The following is a 20,586-nucleotide window of genomic DNA, read 5'->3' on the forward strand; positions in this document are numbered from 1 at the left end:
CTGAGCTGTACACAGAACAATACTTTTCACTGTACCTCGGTAAACGTGACAATAAACAAATCCAAGGAGAGCACTTTGGGGACAGTGACCACAATTCGGTGACGTTTACGTTAATGATGGAAAGGGATAAGTATACACCGCAGGGCAAGAGTTATAGCTGGGGGAAGGGCAATTATGATGCCATTAGACGTGACTTGGGGGGGATAAGGTGGAGAAGTAGGCTGCAAGTGTTGGGCACACTGGATAAGTGGGGCTTGTTCAAGGATCAGCTACTGCGTGTTCTTGATAAGTATGTACCGGTCAGACAGGGAGGAAGGCGTAGAGCGAGGGAACCGTGGTTTACCAAGGAAGTGGAATCTCTTGTTAAGAGGAAGAAGGAGGCCTATGTGAAGATGAAGTGTGAAGTTTCAGTTGGGGCGATGGATAGTTACAAGGTAGCGAGGAAGGATCTAAAGTGAGAGCTAAGACGAGCAAGGAGGGGACATGAGAAGTATTTGGCAGGAAGGATCAAGGAAAACCCAAAAGCTTTCTATAGGTATGTCAGGAATAAGCGAATGACTAGGGAAAGAGTAGGACCAGTCAAGGACAGGGATGGGAAATTGTGTGTGGAGTCTGAAGAGATAGGCGAGATACTAAATGAATATTTTTCGTCAGTATTCACTCAGGAAAAAGATAATGTTGTGGAGGAGAATGCTGAGCCCCAGGCTAATAGAATAGATGGCATTGAGGTACGTAGGGAAGAAGTGTTGGCAATTCTGGACAGGCTGAAAATAGATAAGTCCCCGGGACCTGATGGGATTTATCCTAGGATTCTCTGGGAGGCCAGGGAAGAGATTGCTGGACCTTTGGCTTTGATTTTTATGTCATCATTGGCTACAGGAATAGTGCCAGAGGACTGGAGGACAGCAAATGTGGTCCCTTTGTTCAAAAAGGGGAGCAGAGACAACCCCGGCAACTATAGACCGGTGAGCCTCACGTCTGTAGTGGGTAAAGTCTTGGAGGGGATTATAAGAGACAAGATTTATAATCATCTAGATAGGAATAATATGATCAGGGATAGTCAGCATGGCTTTGTGAAGGGTAGGTCATGTCTCACAAACCTTATTGAGTTCTTTGAGAAGGTGACTGAACAGGTAGACGAGGGTAGAGCAGTTGATGTGGTGTATATGGATTTCAGCAAAGCGTTTGATAAGGTTCCCCACGGTAGGCTATTGCAAAAAATACGGAGGCTGGGGATTGAGGGTGATTTAGAGATGTGGATCAGAAATTGGCTAGCTGAAAGAAGACAGAGGGTGGTGGTTGATGGGATATGTTCAGAATGGAGTACAGTCACAAGTGGAGTACCACAAGGATCTGTTCTGGGGCCGTTGCTGTTTGTCATTTTTATCAATGACCTAGAGGAAGGCGCAGAAGGGTGGGTGAGTAAATTTGCAGACATTACTAAAGTCGGTGGTGTTGTCGATAGTGTGGAAGGATGTAGCAGGTTACAGAGGGATATAGATAAGCTGCAGAGCTGGGCTGAGAGGTGGCAAATGGAGTTTAATGTAGAGAAGTGTGAGGTGATTCACTTTGGAAGGAATAACAGGAATGCGGAATATTTGGCTAATGGTAAAGTTCTTGAAAGTGTGGATGAGCAGAGGGATCTAGGTGTCCATGTACATAGATCCCTGAAAGTTGCCACCCAGGTTGATAGGGTTGTGAAGAAGGCCTATGGAGTGTTGGCCTTTATTGGTAGAGGGATTGAGTTCCGGAGTCGGGAGGTCATGTTGCAGCTGTACAGAACTCTGGTCCGGCCGCATTTGGAGTATTGCGTACAGTTCTGGTCACCGCATTATAGGAAGGACGTGGAGGCTTTGGAGCGGGTGCAGAGGAGATTTACCAGGATGTTGCCTGGTATGGAGGGAAAATCTTATGAGGAAAGGCTGATGGACTTGAGGTTGTTTTCGTTGGAGAGAAGAAGGTTAAGAGGAGACTTAATAGAGGCATACAAAATGATCAGGGGGTTGGATAGGGTGGACAGTGAGAGCCTTCTCCCGCGGATGGATATGGCTGGCACGAGGGGACATAACTTTAAACTGAGGGGTAATAGATATAGGACAGAGGTCAGAGGTAGGTTCTTTACGCAAAGAGTGGTGAGGCCGTGGAATGCCCTACCTGCTACAGTAGTGAACTCGCCAACATTGAGGGCATTTAAAAGTTTATTGGATAAACATATGGATGATAATGGCATAGTGTAGGTTAGATGGTTTTTGTTTTGGTGCAACATCGTTGGCCGAAGGGCCTGTACTGCGCTGTATTGTTCTATGTTCTATAATCCAAACCAAGGCTTGGAGATCTCCTGTCATGACGTAACCCTTTAAATTAAACCTTTAGAAGGTGCTTAATATCAGATTATATCCAATTCTCTCAGGCCCTGCTTTCCTTGTCCTCGTAACTACCAATTATCTGCCCTTGCAGATTATGAACCACAAAACGGATTTTCAAACCATAAAAGTGATAGAAGTTGAAAAGACTTACCGATTATTATTATCTTACCCACTATTTACAGCTCTCCCTCTCTTGTAGCCTCTTCTCCCAGTTCCACATGACTCTGTGTTTCCACCCAACTGCCAAAGCGCGCTCAGATTCTTCCAGAATGTTCTTAATGCTTGAAGATTAACCATTTTCTCTGATGAAAGTGTTTAGAGCATCAGTATATGTGAAAATTAAATACCCCAAATTGTTACGTTGTCTTTATTACAAGCTCCAATTATTTCCTGCTTAATGCTCTGTCCATCAGAATAACCACTGTTCGAATCGCGCCACCCCGCCCCGACCCCCGCACGCGATTCTCCCACCCCCTGGAAACCAGCATCGCGCGATTCGCACCGGGCCGCTCGGAGAACCGCCGCAAACGGCGAGCGGTGATTCTCCGGCCCGAATGGGCCGAGCGACCGCTACGACACGACAGGTTCCCGCCGGCAGCGACCAGGGGTGGACGGTGCCGGCGGGAACGCTGGGGGGGGCAGCTCCTTCACCGGGGGGGTGGGGGGGGGGCCCTCTGATGGGGTCTGGCCCGCGATCGGGGCCCACCGATCGGCGGGCCGGGCTCCTTCCACGCGTGGCCCCAGAACACCGGCGCCACGTTGGTGAAGGGACGCGCGCGTAAGACATTCCCCGCGAATGCGCAGGATGGCGCGGCCCAACTGCGCATGCACAGGATTGGGCTGCCCCAACTATGCATGCATGGGTTGGCGCGGCGCCCATTTGGTGCCGCGTAAGGACGCTGGAGCGGCGTGAACCGCTCCAGCGCCGTGCTGGCCCCCTGTGAGGGCCAGAATAGGTCATGCCCGAGCCATGTTCACGCCATCGTGAAACGCGACGGCATTCACGATGGCGCGGGTACTTGGTCCGCACCACGGAGAATCGCCCCCATAATCTGCCATATTTTACTCGAGATTCTTTATATTATTCATGTCTCTATTTGAATTTATTCGAAGAGATTTTTAAAAAATTTCTGCATGATAATTAAGCATGTAAAACTGGACAACACTTTTCAATACTTACTGTCTCAAACAAACACAAAGCACTTCCAGAGGTACAAAGCAACACCTCCTTCCCCCTCCTTCTTAAAGTCCCAGTCTCACCAAATTGTTAATTCTTGTTTATGAGTTTATGACACTCTATTTATTGCCCCACAAAGATAAAATGTAAAGAATGTGCACAAAAGGACTGCATAGAACAGTGCAGGTGCATTTCAGGTTCAAACCCTGCTTTTTGAAAAGTTCATTTACGGAATGTGGGTGTCATTGGCTAGACCAGCATTTATTGCCCATCCCTAATTGCCCTTGAGAAAGTGGTGGTGAGCTCTCTTCTTGAACAGCTGCTGTCCATGTGGCATAGATACACCCACTGTTCCAGGGTGTTGCCCCAGTGACAGTGAAGGAACAGCGATATATTTCCCAAGTCAGGGTGGGGAGTGACTTGGAGGGGAACCTCCAGGTGGTGGGGTTCCCAGGTACCTGCTGCTCTTGTCCTTCTGGATAAGTGGCCGTGGGTTTGGAAAGTTCATTTAACACTAATGTAGTGGTAATCTAGAGACAAAAAGCTAGGGACAGAACTTTGCGACCCTTCCCGTCTGTGGGATCTTCCAGTCCTACCAAAATCTATGAACTTTTGAACAACTCGCCACATTTTCTGGCTCCACCCCCACCACAACGGGCCCAGAAAATTCTGCCCTGATTGCTGTACAGTATTGTACAAAGTATTAGTGTAGATGAGGGCAGGGTGGGAGTTTGGTGAAGACAGTGTTTGATTTAATAGCATGCCCAACTCACTGTTCACGTATTAGGGAAGGAAAATGGAAAAATGGTCTTCATTGCTTTTCATTTTACTTTTAGGCAACATCGGTGTTCTTTGACACTACACCTATTGGACGCATTGTGAACCGTTTCTCGACTGATCTCTACAGTGTAGATGACACACTACCCTTTACCCTCAATATATTCCTGGCGACGTCGTACGGTCTACTTGGCACAATTCTGATGATTAGCTACAGTCTGCCTTGGATCTTGCTGGTTCTGGTGCCATTGATTATACTCTACTTCTACATACAACGCTACTACCGCTTTACCTCCAGGGAGCTGAAGCGCCTCACGGCCATCACACTGTCACCAATTTATACACAGTTTTCCGAGACACTGTCTGGTCTCACCACCATCAGGGCATTTCGAGCAGTTCCTAGGTGAGCTTTATGAACACGGATCAATATTTTCCAAAGGAGTATCTTCTCTGCAAGTGCTATTTTGGGGGAAAAGTGCTAATAGTTATTTTTAATATCAACTTGAATCTGAGTCATTTCAGTGGAGTGCTGTGTTGTAGCAGTCGTCTAACGCTGTAGTGACTTTGAGGGTGCAATCTAACAGCCATGTCGCGCTGGCACGAATCACGCAATTCTGTTAGATTGCAGGAGAATTGCGAACAGCCGCCTGGGCGATTGGTTTCCAATCAAACTGGTCCGTTCCTGTTGGCAAGATCCAGATCCCGTCGCGATGTGACGAGAAACCAGTAATTACCAATTAAGGCCAATCTCCATATCCTTAACGGGAAGGACCCCTTATCGAATGGCCTCCCATGATCTAACCGGCTCCCCAGCGAGCAGTCACATGGGCTCCGGTTAGTTCCGGTCCATACAAATGTGGACCAGATGTCACGACACCTCGGGGGGGGGGGGGGGGGGGGGGAAGGGGGTCTCCCAGGCCATTAAAGATCCCTAGGTGGTCAGGGACAAGGCATGGTGGCACCCTGGCTCTCCCTCTGGCATCCAGGCATCTTGGCCATGCCAGGTTGGCACCTTGGCACTGCCACTCTGGCATTGTCAAGGTGCTGAGGTGGCACTGCCAAGGGGCAAAGCCTTGGGGAGCCAAGCCCAGGAAAGGATGGTTGAGGGGTGTATGAAAAGTGGGGGGGGGGGGGTGAAGGGCAGGTATGAAGTGCCCTCCGGAAGGGGGGATAAAGGATGGGGGTCCTGGAAGGGGGGCTGGAGGGGTATCTAAAAGGCGCGTGGGATGGCCTGTAAAAGGGGGACCACAGCGACCCCATAGTGGGGTATTCTCACTTGGGGGGTATGGGTTAATGCCCATGTGTGTGGGTGGGGGACGTGGGGGACCCTCAAGCTTACATAGTGATCGGGGCACCCTTTCAAAATGGTGGCCTGATCTCTGAGGAATGGGTCTGGCCAGCAAGTTCTTCTCCCCGGTGATGTAAATAGTTCTAACTGTGGGCTTGCCCAGGAAAAACTGTCCAGGTCCAATGAAGTGACTAACTGTGGTTAAGTAACGGTGGGGAACTCGCTGACAGAGCCGGAGAGCAACTCCCAGTAAAACCTGCTACAAATGACACTGAGAAGCCTTTCCATTAGACTGCGTCCTGAGTCTTGTTGCAGAAACGGCAGCATTGTGATTATGTTATTGAACCAGTAATCCAAAAACATGAGTTCAAATCCTGACTGAGCACAGCTGGAGTTGGAAAACACCTGGAAATCGCTGGTAAATACAAAAGTAAAATACTGATATCTGAAATAACAACAAAAACTGCTGGAAAAACACATTGGGTCAGGCAACAGCTGTGGAGGGATAACCATTAACTTTCTTGCCAAGATGCTGTCTGACCTGATGAGTATTTCCAGGATTTTCTGTTTTGTTCTGTAAACACTAAATTTTAGGTAATTGTGACAAAGTCTTGGGAATGAGCTTCTGTGATTGGATGAGCCACTGTTATCAAGCTTTACATTTGTTTCCATAATTTTTTTAACTTCCAATGTTGCCGTTCCAATGTGGTGAATTCAGTGTCAGCATCAGGCACTTCCAGGTCAAATACAAGATGGAATATCTTTGGGAGTTGGGATGAAGAAGGTGAATAGGTTTGGGTAGAAGGGTACTGAGGGTCAGCAAAGAGGATGGCAGGTACAGGGGCCACGAATTGAGGTCTCTGGAAGAAAGGGAGATTGGCAAATAAGAATTTGGAAATAGCTCGGAATGAGTCAGAAACTGGGGAATGGTGGTCAGGGATGAGGCAGGGGGAGAGAGAGAGAGCTGGGATCCAGCATCTCCTACAAACCTTGGACCTTTATCATTTGACTTGTGACCTCTTGAGGTCCCTTTCAATGATTGCTGTTTGGGCTACTGTAGAGCTGGCAAAACTGGTCAGGTGTGTTCTTGACTTAAAAATAAAAAGTGCTGCCTAAACTCAGCAGGTCTGGCAGCATCTGTGGAGAGAGAGAAACAGGGTTAACTTTTCGAGTCCGTATGACGTTTTTTCAGAGCTGGAGATATTAACAGTGTTTCTCTCTCCACAGATGCTGCCAGACCTGCTGAAAGTTTCAAGCATTTTCGGTTTCTATTGTATTTTTGTTATTATCTTAATATTCCTGACTGATGCATTTTAGAGAGGAACATGGCGTCAAATGGACAGCCTTCAGTACACATTTAAATTGAACAATTGTTGATTAAAGGTAGCCCCCAACGATGCCTAAAAATGATAAGGACCAACATGATATTGGCCACGTTGATGATGCTGTTTTGATGCTGAACCCCATGGCCAGAAATTGAGCTTAGAGCTTGTCTTACGTCCAAATTTTATTCCAGTGTTGACATAGTCATGCTGAAAGAACCCATGCCAAGTACAGGCATCTTGGGCGGAATTCTCTGGAAACGGCGCGATGTCCGCAGACTGGCGCCCAAAACGGCGCCAATCAGATGGGCATCGCACCACCCCAAAGGCCCGGAGGAATTTCCGCCCCGCCAGCTGGCGGAAACGGCCTTTGTTGCCCCGCCAGCTGGTGCGGAAATCACATCTCCGGCCGGCGCATGCGCGGGAGCGTCAGTGGCCGCTGACAGTTTCCCACGCAAGCGCAGTGGAGGGAGTCTCTTCCACCTCCGCCATGGTGGAGACCGTGGCGGAGGCGGAAAGGAAAGAGTGCCCCCACGGCACAGGCCCGCCCGCGGATCGGTGGGCCCCGATCGTGGGCCAGGCCACCGTGGGGGCACCCCCGGGGTCAGATCGCCCCGCGCCCCCTCCAGGACCCCGGAGCCCGCCCACGCCGCCTTGTCCCGCCGGTAAGGTAGGTGATTTAATTTATGCCGGCGGGACAGGCAATTTATCGGCGGGACTTCGGCCCATCCGGGCCGGAGAATCAAGCGGGGGGGGCCCGCCAACCGGCGCGGCGCGATTCCCGCCCTCGCCGAATATCCGGTGCCGGAGACTTCGGCAACCGGCGGGGTCGGGATTCACGCCAGCCCCCGGCGATTCTCCGCCCCTTGTGTCAGACACATCATATAAATTGACCTTGACCCATATGGTCCAGATTGCCCATGAAATACCCCAGGAAGTCAGGATAGTGTCGGCTCCACATTCAAGCCTTCGGCCTCTTTCAATATTTATCTCACCTTTCCAGTATTGTTGCCAGCGTGTAATCAATATGAGATCCCTTCATTTCAATCCAGTTCATTTATTTATCATGTTGGGGTTGTTGCCCAGTTACTTTGTATAGTTTTTGCTAAGCTTTCTCTTGGTATGTGTTCAGGTTTGAGAAGGAGAATAATCGCCGCCTGGAGCTGAACCAACGCTGTCTTTATGTTGGCAATACCGCTGTGCAGTGGCTCGACATCAGGCTACAGCTGATCGGTGTTACTGTGGTGACTTCCATTGCTGTTATTGCCGTCATTGAGCATGGCCTGAAACGTGGCAATCCAGGTAAGTTGGTTAGTTTTACTTTTTCAACTCGTGAAGATGTACAGCACAATTAAACCTTGGACTGAACAGCACCACTGTCTACGATATCCCATTGCACTCCATCCTGACCCTCAAAACTGCAGCTCCAGCAAAACACAAGAAATTTGATGCCATCCAGAATAAGGCACGCATTCACCAGCAACTCATCCACCACCAGTGCACAGTGGTTGTAATGTATGCCATCTACACGATGAACTGCAGCAACTCACAAAGACATTTTCAACACCACTGAACCTCGCAACCTCTACTGCCTAGCAGGAAAAGGGCAGCAGACACATAATAGCACCACCACCTGTAGGTTCCCTGCTAAGGTTATCCTGAGTTGAAAATGTATCACTGATCCTTCACAAAATTCTGTAACTTTTACTTAATAGTATAGTGGGAGCATCATGAACTGCCGTGACTCAAGAAGGCAGCTCACCACCACCTTCTCAAGGGCAGTGAAGGATGGCCACGGATTTCCACACTCCATAAATGTATAAATAACGTCTATCAATTCATTTTGTTAAAAACTCAGTTGGCTCAACGCTTAATCTTTCATATTTCAGAAAATATAATGCTTGTTTTTCTTTTTTTTTAAAATATTTTTTATTCTCCTGTTTCATATTTTCTCCCAAATTTACACCCACCAACAATAAACGATAATCAGTAACAAATATGTCAATCCCCATATCAATAACAATGATCCCATCCTCCCACCAAATCCCAAACATTAGCCCGCATGTTCACACAAAGAAATGATGAAAAGGAATCAGGAATCACCCATAGTCACCCTTAATACACACAGTCCCCCTCCCCCCCAACCCTCCCACCCACCCCCAACTAATGTTCGATGTTATCCAGTTCTTGAAAGTGCATGATGAATAATGCCCATGAATTGTAGAACCCCTCCGTCCTTCCCCTCAGTTCAAACTTAACCTTATTGAGAGTCAAGAATTCCAACAGGTCCCCCCGTAACGCCAGAGCACAGGATCCGCCTTCAGGCGATCAATGAGGCGAAGGCTAGAACATCTGCCTCCGCACCCGTTTCCAACCCTGGCTGGTCCAACACCCCGAATATGGCCTCCCTGGGGCCGGGTCCAGTTTCCCATGCACCAACTTAGAAATTACCCTAAAAGGACTTTCGATTTCGGCTATGCCGAGGTAGGTCGCACGGTCGGCAGCTCCTGCCGATCACGGACTTTTGGGCCCTTTTAAGGAGCTCCAGCGGCACTTGGACGACGATTCCCGGTGTGGGAAGGAAACAGTGAGGGTCCCCCAGTGCTGTATGGAGTGGACCAGGAGTGGGGAGGTCAAAAAGGCGGCTTTGGAGAAGAGAGGAGAACAGACGTGAAAAAGCAAGTTGGCAGCTGGCGGGGATCAGGCAGCGTGGGCCCAGTGGTCACGGCAGCAGCAGGAGTGGCCTAGTGGTTAACACAGCTGCATCACGGCGCTGAGGTCCCAGGTTCGATCCCGGCTCTGAGTCACTGTCCGTGAGGTGTTTGTACATTCTCCCCGTGTTTGCGTGGGTTCACCCCCACAACCCAAAAATGTGCAGAGTAGGTGGATTGGCCAAGCTAAATTGCCCCTTCATTGGAAAAAATAATTGGGTAATCTAAAAGTTAAAAAAAGAAGCTGCTTTGTGGATTTAAAGGCAGAGATTCTGCCCCTATGAAGGCGTCGATTGAAAGGTTGGTGGAGACCCAGAAGATGAAGGGGACAGCGATCAAGGAGGTGCAGCAGAAGGCCTCTGATAACGAGGATGAGATTCTGGGCCTGGCCGTTAGAGTGGAGGCGCACGAGGCGCTGCACAAAAAATGACAGGAGAAGCTGGAGAATAGGTCAAGGAGGCAGAACCTGGGAATCCTGGGTCCCCCTGAAGGCGTGGAGGGGTCGGATGCTGGGACGTATGTGACCACGATGCTGGGTACACCGATGGGCGCGGGGGCTTTCCCGCGGCCTCTGGAGCTGGATGGGGCGCATAGAGTCCTGGCAAGGAGGCCGAGGGCGAACGAGCCACCGAGAGCTATGGTGGTAAGATTCCACCACTTCACTGATAAGGAGTGTGTCCTGCGATGGGCGAAGAAGGAGCGGAGCAGCAAGTGGGAGAACACCGAGATCTGTATTTATCAGGACAGGAATGCAGAGCTGGCCAAGAGACATGCGGGATTCAACCAGGCCAAGGCGGTCCTCCACGGCAAGGGGGTGAAGTTCGGACTGTTACAACCGGCGAGGCTGTGGGTTACATACCAGGACCGGCACCACTATTTCAACACGCCGGACTTTCAACACGTGGACTTTCATCAAGAATGAGAAGCTGGACTCGAGTTAATGTACTGCAGTATGTTGTGGGGGTTGCTGGGGTGGGGGGGGGGGTGCGGTGCTATGTTGGGGTTTCCCCCATGTTTTCTTGTGTTTTTGGGGCCCCTTTGCCCTGGGCCCTCGAGGCTTTGGGCGAGGTCGCAGTTGGGAAGAGCTGCGTCACAGGGTGCCACCCTGCCTTCTGCCTTGTCCCTGACCACCTAGGGATCTTTAATGGCCTGGGAGACCCCCTCCCCCCCCAGGTGTCGTGACATCTGGTCCACATTTGTATGGACCGGAACTAACCGGAGCCCATGTGACTGCTCGCTGGGGAGCCGGTTAGATCATGGGAGGCCATTCGATAAGGGGTCCTTCCCGTTAAGGATATGGAGATTGGCCTTAATTGGTAATTACTGGTTTCTCGTCACATCGTGATGGGATCTGGATCGTGCCAACAGGAACGGACCAGTTTGATTGGAAACCAATCGCCCAGGCGGCTGTTCGCAATTCTCCTGCAATCTAACAGAATTGCGTGATTCGTGCCAGCGCGACATGGCTGTTAGATTGCACCCTCAAAGTCACTACAGTGTTAGACGACTGCTACAACACAGCACTCCACTGAAATGACTCAGATTCAAGTTGATATTAAAAATAACTATTAGCACTTTTTCCCCAAAATAGCACTTGCAGAGAAGATACTCCTTTGGAAAATATTGATCCGTGTTCATAAAGCTCATAGCCTTAAAAGATGGTTGAATGTAAAGTGAGAGGAAATCCCATTAAAATGTTCACACAGCAGGCGGCACGGTGGTGCAGTGGTTAGCACTGCTGCCTCACGGCGCCGAGGTCCCGGGTTCAATCCCGGCCCCAGATGAATCCCGACCCACGAATCACTGTCCGTGTGGAGTTTGCACATTCTCCCCGTGTCTGCCTGGGTCTCATCCCCACAACGCAAAGATGTGCAGGGCAGGTGGATTGGCCACACTAAATTGCCCCTTAATTGGGAAAATAAAATAATTGGGTACTCTATTTTTTAAAAATGTTTACAGAGGAATGTGCAGAGTGTCCACAATGAAACATGGAAATTAGGAGGCAATTATATATTGGGAGAAACCAGACATATTAGTGATTACTAAGCCATGGGTACAGAAATATCCAGCCTGAGAATTAAATATTGCAGAGTATAATATAGAAAAGAAAAAGAGGGAGAAAACTAAGTTAAAATATCTGCACTTATTAAGGATAAAAATAGCATTAGAAAAAAGGGACAAAGCTTTCAACAAAGCAAAGAACAAACTAAACATGAATGAGGCTCCATGGATGAATCAAGACATAAGGGACAATTGATGGTTTGGAAGGAGGCATACTTTAAGTACATAGACAGCAGAGGAGTTCATGATGAGACAGATACAAAGAGATCAAGAGAGAAGCCAAAATAATTTGAAAGGCAAAAAGAAACTATGAAATTAAGGAACATGAAACAAAATAGTAAAATATTTCACAGGAACATTGGGGGAGGGTACAAGGGACAATTTCCTTGCAAGAGGACACAGATAGGCCAGTAGAATGGGCAGGCAATTTCATACGGAGAATGTGATGGGATGCATTTTGGGAGAAGGGATAGGGGTGAGATAATACAAAATTAATTCTAAAGATTGTGGAAGGGCAGAGGGATCTGGGTGGGTGTGTGCATCGGTATTTAAAGATAATATAATATTAATCGCTTATTGTCACAAGTAGGCTTTAATGAAGTTACTGTGGAAAAGCCCCTAGTCGCCACACTCCGGCGCCTATTCGGGTAGGCCGGTACGGGAATTGAACCCGCGCTGCTGGCCTGTTCTGCATTACAAGCCAGCTGCTTAGCCCACTGTGCTGAACCAGCCCCTAAGATGGCAGGACATTGGAGAGTTGTTAGCAAAACATATTTTGGATTCTTGGGCTTTATAAATAGAGGCATTTAACACAAAAGAAAGAAAATTATGCTGAACTTTTATAAAGCTCTGATTCGGCTCCACCTGGAGTATTGCATCCAGTTGTGGTCACCACACTTTAGGAAAGTCCATTGAGGCTGCAGTGGAGATTTACCAGAATGGTTCCAAGGTTAGGCCAGAGAAGCTGGTATTGTTCATGGAGCAAAGGACATTGAGGGAGATTTGATAGAGGGGTAAAAGATTTTGACAGGCTTATAAAAGATAGACAAGGAGAACCCTTCCCATAAGCTGATGGTGGAATGACTCGGGGAACAGATTGAAGATTTTGGACAAGAGTTGTCAGGGGCAGGTGAGGAAGAACACAGTGTTGCCTTTGAGGGTGGTGGATGTAGAAATAGAATCACAGAAAAATACAGTGCAGAAGAGGCCCTTCGAGCCTGCACTGGGGCGTCATTCTCCGACCCCCCGCCGGGTCGGAGAATGGCCGTTGGCCGCCGTGAATCCCGCCCCCGCCAAAGTCTCCGAAGGGAGAAAAGTCGGTGGGGCGTTAATGGCGCCGCTGCCGCGGAGAATGTCACGGGTCTGCGCAAGGCAGCCGATTTTCGGCCTGCCGATATTCTCCCTTCCGGATGGGCCGAAGTCCCGTCGACGTGATGACCGTTCACGTCAACGTCAATCAAACCTCCTTTTCATCGGCGTGACCCGGTGCTCCAGGCTCACGCCGACCAGCGAGGAGGTAAGTGACGGCCTGGGGGGTTGGCTCTGGGCAGGAAATGGCGTGGCCGCAGACTGATTGCGTGAGGAGAGGTGTGTCTCGGCTTGTGTGTGTGTGCGGCGGGGGGGGGGGGGGGGGTTAGAGTAGGCTGGGCTCCGGGGGAGTGCCGGGAGGGGGTCCGTGCCGGGGTGGAGGTTGGGGGTTGGGGGGGTCCGTGCTGGGGTGGAGGTTGGGGGTTGGGGGGGGTCGGTGCTGGGGTGGAGGTTGGGGAGGGGGTCCGTGCCGGGGTGGAGGTTGGGGGGGGGGGATCCGTGCTGGGGTGGAGGTTGGGGGGGGTCCGTGCTGGGGTGGAGGTTGGGGGGGGTCCGTGCCGGGGTGGAGGTTGGGGGGGGGGGGTCCGTGCTGGGGTGGAGGTTGGAGGGGGGGTTCATGCTGGGGTGGAGGTTGGGAGGGGGGGTCCATGCTGGGGTGGAGGTTGGGGGTTGGGGGGGGTCCGTGCTGGGGTGGAGGTTGGGGAGGGGGTCCGTGCCGGGGTGGAGTTTGGGGGGGGTCCGTGCTGGGGTGGAGGTTGGGGGTTGGGGGGGGTCGGTGCTGGGGTGGAGGTTGGGGAGGGGGTCCGTGCCGGGGTGGAGGTTGGGGGGGGGGGGGGATCCGTGCCAGGGTGGAGGTTGGGGTGGCGGGGGGTCCGTGCCGGGGTGGAGTTTGGGGGGGGGGTCCGTGCCGGGGTGGAGGTTGGGGGGGGGTCCGTGCTGGGGTGGAGGTTGGGGGGGGGTCCGTGCCGGGGTGGAGGTTGGAGGGGGGGGTCCGTGCTGGGGTGGAGGTTGGGGGGGGGTCCGTGCCGGGGTGGAGGTTGGAGGGGGGGGTCCGTGCTGGGGTGGAGGTTGGGGGGGGGGTTCATGCTGGGGTGGAGGTTGGGAGGGGGGGTCCATGCTGGGGTGGAGGTTGGGGGTTGGGGGGGTCAGTGCTGGGGTGGAGGTTGGGGAGGGGGTCCGTGCCGGGGTGGAGTTTGGGGGGGGTCCGTGCTGGGGTGGAGATTGGGGGGGGTCCGTGCCGGGGTGGAGGTTGGGGGGGGTCCGTGCTGGGGTGGAGGTTGGGGGGGGGGGTCCGTGCTGGGGTAGAGGTTGGGGAGGGGGTCCGTGCTGGGGTGGAGGTTGGGGGGGGGTCCGTGCTGGGGTGGAGGTTGGGGGTTGGGGGGGGTCCGTGCTGGGGTGGAGGTTGGGGAGGGGGTCCGTGCCGGGGTGGAGGTTGGGGGGGGGTCCGTGCTGGGGTGGAGGTTGGGGGGGGGTGTCCGTGCTGGGGTGGAGGTTGGGGGTTTGGGAGGGGGTCCGTGCTGGGGTGGGTGATGGGAGGGCAAATGAGTTGGTCCACCTGGCCAGGTGCCAGCCTCCAACAGTTGGACCCATGCGGTCCATGCCACCTGGCTGGGGGGAGGAGGGGATATGGGCAATGATGACATGTCGTCGTTCCCCTCCCCCCCACCAGGCCGTCATGTTTTCAGACCATCCAGCGATGTTGGCCGCCGTGGTGGCAGCCGCTCATGTCTATGTTGCCCTGGATGAGGAGGAGGAGGAGGAGGAGCGTGCCAGAGAGGCGGCGCAGGCTGCCGCAGAGGGGCAGGCGGCAGCCGCCCAGGCTGGAGGGACACCTGACCGACAGGACGAGGAGGGGGAGGAGGACGTCGTGGCCCCACGGCAACGGAGGCACCCGAGGCCGTCCCGTGTGTACCGGCCCCGGCAGTCATACCAGGACCTCACGGACCGGGAATGCAGGAGGAGACTCCGGATGAGCCGGGAAACCGTGGCACACATCTGCCACCTGCTGGCACACCTGTCACCGCGTGGCACTGGCGGGGGACACCCTCTCCCCGTGTCCGTCAAAGTTACGGTGGCCCTGAACTTTTATGCAACGAGGTCATTCCAGGCACCGAGTGGGGACCTGTCCGGCATATCGCAGACATCGGTGCATCGGGGCAGTGACAGATGCCCTTTATGCCATGGCGCACCGCTACATCCGCTTCCCCGTGGACCGGGCCAGCCAAGATGCCCGGGCCGTGGGCTTCTCTGCCGTTGCCGGGTTCCCATTGGTCCAGGGCGCGATCGATGGGATGCACGTCGCCGTGCGGCCACCTGCAGATAACAGGGCCGTGTTCACTAATAGGAAGGGTGGCCTATTCAATGAACGTACAGGTGGTCTGCGACCACCGCATGATGATCCTGCACGTCTGCGCCCGTCACCCAGGCAGTGTACACGACTCATTCGTGTTGTCGCGGTCATCCATCCCCGGCATGTACGAGGGACGCCATCCCCGGCTGAGGGGCTGGTTGCTGGGCGACAGGGGCTACCCATTGCGATCGTGGCTGATGACGCCTCTACGGAGGCCACGCAATGAGGCGGAGAACCGCTACAATGATGCCCATGTAGCGACAAGGGGAGTGATCGAGAGGTGCTTTGGCGTGCTGAAGATGCGTTTCAGGTGCCTGGACCTCTCTGGGGGCGCCCTCCAGTATCGGTCAGATAGGGTCGGCCGCATCATTGTGGTGTGCTGCGTCCTGCACAACATAGCCCAGCAGAGTGGCGATGTGCCGCAGGCAGAGGAGGGCGGAGTGGAGGAGCAGCAGGAAGAGGCCCAGTCCTCCCCAGATGAGGGGGATGGGGGCAATGGTCAGGGCAGACGGGGTAGACACAGGCGGGTGGCTGTCCACCGTTACCGGCTGGCCCAGCGGGCACGGGACAGACTGATAGACGCCCGCTTCACTGACTAGATGGGCGTGGGAATCGGGTAGTATGGCCACAGACCGCACACCATGACAACAGCCGACCACCCACACCCCCCACCCATCCACCCACCCAGCACCCTCACCCCCCTCCCCAACCCCACACATCCCACCCGCATGCACACCCCCCCCCCCCCCCCCCAATTGCCGATCCACCGGCGGCACAACGGGCCGGGCTCACCCAGTTGCGGGTGGACGCGTGTCTATCGCAGGCCATGGAGGATGATGACAACCCGCCTCCGATGAGCCCCTGGCTCTACATCGTTGGACTATGTCTGACCCATGGCCACAGTACCACCATCCACCCGGACCATCCCTGCATGCGGCTGTGACACTGCAGCGCACGGTCCCGTCCTCTGCCCGGGGGATGTTGATGGCGGCCCAGGGGGAAGGGGGCAGACTCACCTGGGGCTGAGGTAAGACCACCCGTCACACACACACTTGCGCTCAACGTACATGACACGCCCGCACACTTTGGACAGAGCACAAAGGCAGCTTTGGTAGGTGTAACATTGACTTTAATAACCAAAGGAGTTCATGCACGTGCCCTAGCCCCTAAAACTCATCTGTGCCCTGCACCCGTGCCAACTTACTCAGTGTCTAATTGTTTGGCCTTACGGGCCCTTTGACTACGTCTATGTGGTTCCCCAGACGGTACAGCAGAACTGGAGGTGGACTCCTGTGATTCCTGCCCTCTGACACTGGATCCCTTTGGCGGCGGTTTCCTGGGGCGTCCTGGCCTAGATGGGCCAGGCTGCGGCCCGGGCGACTGGGATGGCGAGCTGCCAGCCTGTCCTGCCCGTTGCCCACCCGATGCACCTGGGACGGAAGGGGGGGAGTCCGAGGTGTCGCGGTGTACCGGGACCTCCCCTACAGAGGGAGCCGGGACGGACCACACCACCTCCTCCTCCCTCGGGGTGCCCGATGGCCCCCAGACCTCTACATGGGTGGGGGATGCGAACGGACTGGCAATCCGACGCGCCCCCGACATCTGGCGCTGCCAGTCCTGGAGGCCTGTGCTGGTATCGACAGGGTCTGCAGGTTTGCAGCCATGGAGCCCAGGGGGTTGTCGAACCCTGTCTGTGACAGTGCGACGCCGGCTCGCACATGGCCACTGGCGCCGATGCCCTCAGCGATGGCCTGCTGAGACTGGGCCATGGCCTGCAGAGACTGGGCCAAGGCCTGCAGAGACTGGGCTATGGCCTGCTGAGACTGGGCCATGGCCTGCTGAGACTGGGCTATGGCGTTGAGCGCCTCTGCTATCTGGCGCTGGCACTGGCTCATGGCCTCCTGTGAGAGGGCAGCCATTTCCTGGGCCACAGACGCCGCCTGCACGGAAGGCCCCAGGCCTCGCAAACCGTTCCCCATGTCTGACACCGTCGCACCCATTGCCTCCACCGCGGACGCCACCCGTGCGGTGTCAGCCTGGGTGGCACGCATGACTGGGACCACTCCCAGCTCCTGGACGCGGGTGGACTCCTCCACCTGCGACTGCAGCCGCCGCAAGCCACCCGTCACCCTATTCCGTGTCGGTGGTTGCATCGGATCTATGTGTGGGTGTGGTAACTGCAGGAACCCGGGATCCATCTGGGCGGCAGATGTTCGCTTGGCCTGGGCTGCCCTCCGACCGCCCGGTCCCTCTGCTGCTCCTACCTCCACCTGCTGTACCGGGACGGCTGTGTTGTGCGCACCAGTGAGTGTACCAGACGCCTCATCACTAAAGTGCCCAACCGTGGTGAGTGTTTCTGCGATGGTGGAGGGTGTTGGTGACAGCAGTGGCGTTGTGTCGTGCTCTTCGTCCCACTCTGACTCCATGGCACTTTGGGGTGGGGGTTCGTCTCCACCCATCCACTCTGAGTCACTGTCCGGTATTTCGTCTTCCCGGGTAGGGGTGTCCTGGGTAGTGCTGTCCTGGGTAGTGCTGTCCCGGGTAGTGCTGTCCCGGGTAGTGCTGTCCCGGGTAGTGCTGTCCCGGGTAGTGCTGTCCCGGGTAGTGCTGGGTAAAAGGCAACAGTGTTAGGAAGGTATATGAATGCACGTCATCGGTTGCGGGTGCATTGCAGAGGTTAAGGTTAGGGCTGGATTCACTTGGGGATATGGGGGATATGGGGGAGGGGGGATATGGGGGAGGGGGGATATGGGGGAGGGGGGGATATGGGGGAGGGGGGGATATGGGGGAGGGGGGGATATGGGGGAGGGGAGTATGGGGAGGGGGGATATGGGGGAGGGGGGAGGGGGGGATATGGGGGAGGCTCACCCTGCCTGCTCTGACGAGGTCGTTCACCTTGTGGCACTGGGTGCCTGTCCGTGGTGTTAGGGCCACAGCGGTGACGGCCTCTGCCACTTCCCTCCACAGACGCCGGCTGTGGCGTGGGGCAACTCTGCGGCCGTGCCCGGGATACAGGGCGTCCCTCCTCTGCTCCACCGCGTCCAGGAGCGCCTCCACATCGCGTGACTCGAACCTCGGGGCTGAGCGACGGCTAGCCATCCAGTCGGGTGTTGCGGTCGGGTGTTGCGGTCGGGTGTTCCGGTCGGGTGGGGGGGAGCTGCGCGGCCTTATGAGCCGTCACGCCGTGCAGCGCGTATGACGTTGCACGGCGTGAACCATTGCGCAAGCGCGGATCCCGTCACGTCGCTGCTAGCCCATTTCGGGCCGGAGACTATCGGCCCATTTTTATGACGTGACGCAAGTGGGATTTGCGCCGTTTTTTGCGCCGATCGGCGGACTTTCCGCCGATAACGGAGAATTTCGCCCCTGATGTCTGACAAACATTTGAGCTACCTACTTAATCCCATTTACCAGTCCTTGGCCCATATCCTCGAATATTATGACTTGCCAAGTGCTCATCCAAGTACTTTTTAATGGATGTGAGACAACCTGCCTCTACCACCCACCTAGGCAGCTGCTCCCTAGTGGAGTGGTGCAATGGCAACAATCTCTCCTTCAATGTCAGCAAAACTAAAGAGCTGGTCATTGACTTCAGGAAGCAAAGTACTGTACACACTCCTGTCAGCATCAACGGGGCCGAGGTGGAGATGGTTGACAGTTTCAAATTCCTAGGTGTGCACATCACCAACAATCTGTCCTTGTCCATCCACGTCGGCGTTACCACCAAGAAAGCACAACAGCGTCTTTACTTGTTCAGAATATTAAGGAAATTCGGCATGTCCACACTGACTCTTACCATCTTTTACAGATGCCCTATAGAAAGCATCCTATCTGGCTGCATCACAGCCTGGTATGGCAACTGCTCAGCCCAAGACCGCAAGAAACTACAGAGAGTCGTGAACACAGCCCAGTCCATCACACAAACCCGCCTCCCATCCAATGACTCCATTTTGGGCAGCACGGTAGCATTGTGGATAGCACAATTGCTTCACAGCTCCTGGGTCCCAGGTTCGATTCCGGCTTGGGTCACTGTCTGTGCGGAGTCTGCACATCCTCCCCGTGTGTGCGTGGGTTTCCTCCGGGTGCTCCTGTTTCCTCCCACAGTCCAAAGATGTGCAGGTTAGGTGGATTGGCCATGATAAATTGCCCTTATTGTCCAAAATTGCCCTTAGTGTTGGGTGGGGTTACTGGGTTATGGGGATCGGGTGGAGGTGTTGATCTTGGGTAGGGTGCTCTTTCCAAGAGCCGGTGCAGTCTTGATGGGCCGAATGGCCTCCTTCTGCACCGTAAATTCTATGTCTATGTTAATCTACACCTCCCGCTGCCTGGGGAAAGCAGGCAGCATAATCAAAGACCCCTCCCACCCAGATTATTCACTCTTCCAACTTCTTCCAAAAAGTCTGAGAACACGCATGAACAGATTCAAAAACAGCTTCTTCCCTCCTGTTCCCAGCCTCCTAAAAGACCCTCTTCTGGACTGACCTGATTAATACTACACTCCTGTATGCTTCACCAGATGCCGGTGTCTATGTATTTACATTGTGGACCTTGCGTTGCCCAGTATGTATTTTCTTTTTTTTTCATGTACTAAATGATCTGTTTGAGCTGCTCGCAATAAAATACTTTTCACTGTACCTTTGTACACATGACAATAAACAAATCCTATTCGCCATGTCCATGCCCGTCATATTCTTGTACACTTCGATCAGGTCACCCCTCAGTCTTCTCTGCTCCAATGAAAACAACCCAAGCCTATCCATCCTCTCTTCATAACTTAAATGTTCCATCCCAGGCAACATCCTGGTGAGTCGCATCTGCACCCCTCCAGTCCAATCACATCCTTCCTATAATCTGGTGACCAGAATTGCACACAGTACTGAAGCTGTGGCCTCACCAAAGTTCTATACAACTCCAACATGACTTCCCTGCTTTTATAATCTTCGGGGAGCATGCTGGCACAGTGGTTAGTGCTGCCTCACAACAACAGGCACTCAGGTTCCAAGATTGGAATTGAACCTATCTTCACTCAGAGAATAGTAAGGGCGTGGAATGCCCTGCCTGCAACATTAGTGGACTCGCCAACACTAAGAGCATTCAAATGGTCATTGGATAGACATATGGGCGATAAGGGAATCGTGTAGATGGGCTTTAGAGTGGTTTCACAGGTCGGCGCAACATCGAGGGCCCGAGGGCCTGTACTGCGCTGTAATGTTCTATGGGTGACTG

The 20,586-nt window shown here is 53.6% G+C and overlaps 1 protein-coding gene across 4 annotated transcripts in view; it reads left to right on the forward strand.

Annotated features, from left to right (window-relative positions):
• abcc10 (ATP-binding cassette, sub-family C (CFTR/MRP), member 10) overlaps window positions 1-20,586 on the forward strand; it is a 712,922-nt gene that overhangs the window by 511,585 nt on the left and 180,751 nt on the right. For all 4 annotated transcript variants that reach the window (XM_072500316.1, XM_072500319.1, XM_072500315.1 and 1 more), the window contains exons 15-16: window positions 4,380-4,723; window positions 8,063-8,232. In XM_072500316.1, coding sequence (XP_072356417.1) covers window positions 4,380-4,723; window positions 8,063-8,232 — 514 coding nt within the window. The remainder of the gene's footprint in view (window positions 1-4,379; window positions 4,724-8,062; window positions 8,233-20,586) is intronic.

Source organism: Scyliorhinus torazame, chromosome 4 (assembly GCF_047496885.1).
Source record: "Scyliorhinus torazame isolate Kashiwa2021f chromosome 4, sScyTor2.1, whole genome shotgun sequence".
Taxonomy (NCBI): Eukaryota; Metazoa; Chordata; class Chondrichthyes; order Carcharhiniformes; family Scyliorhinidae; genus Scyliorhinus; species Scyliorhinus torazame.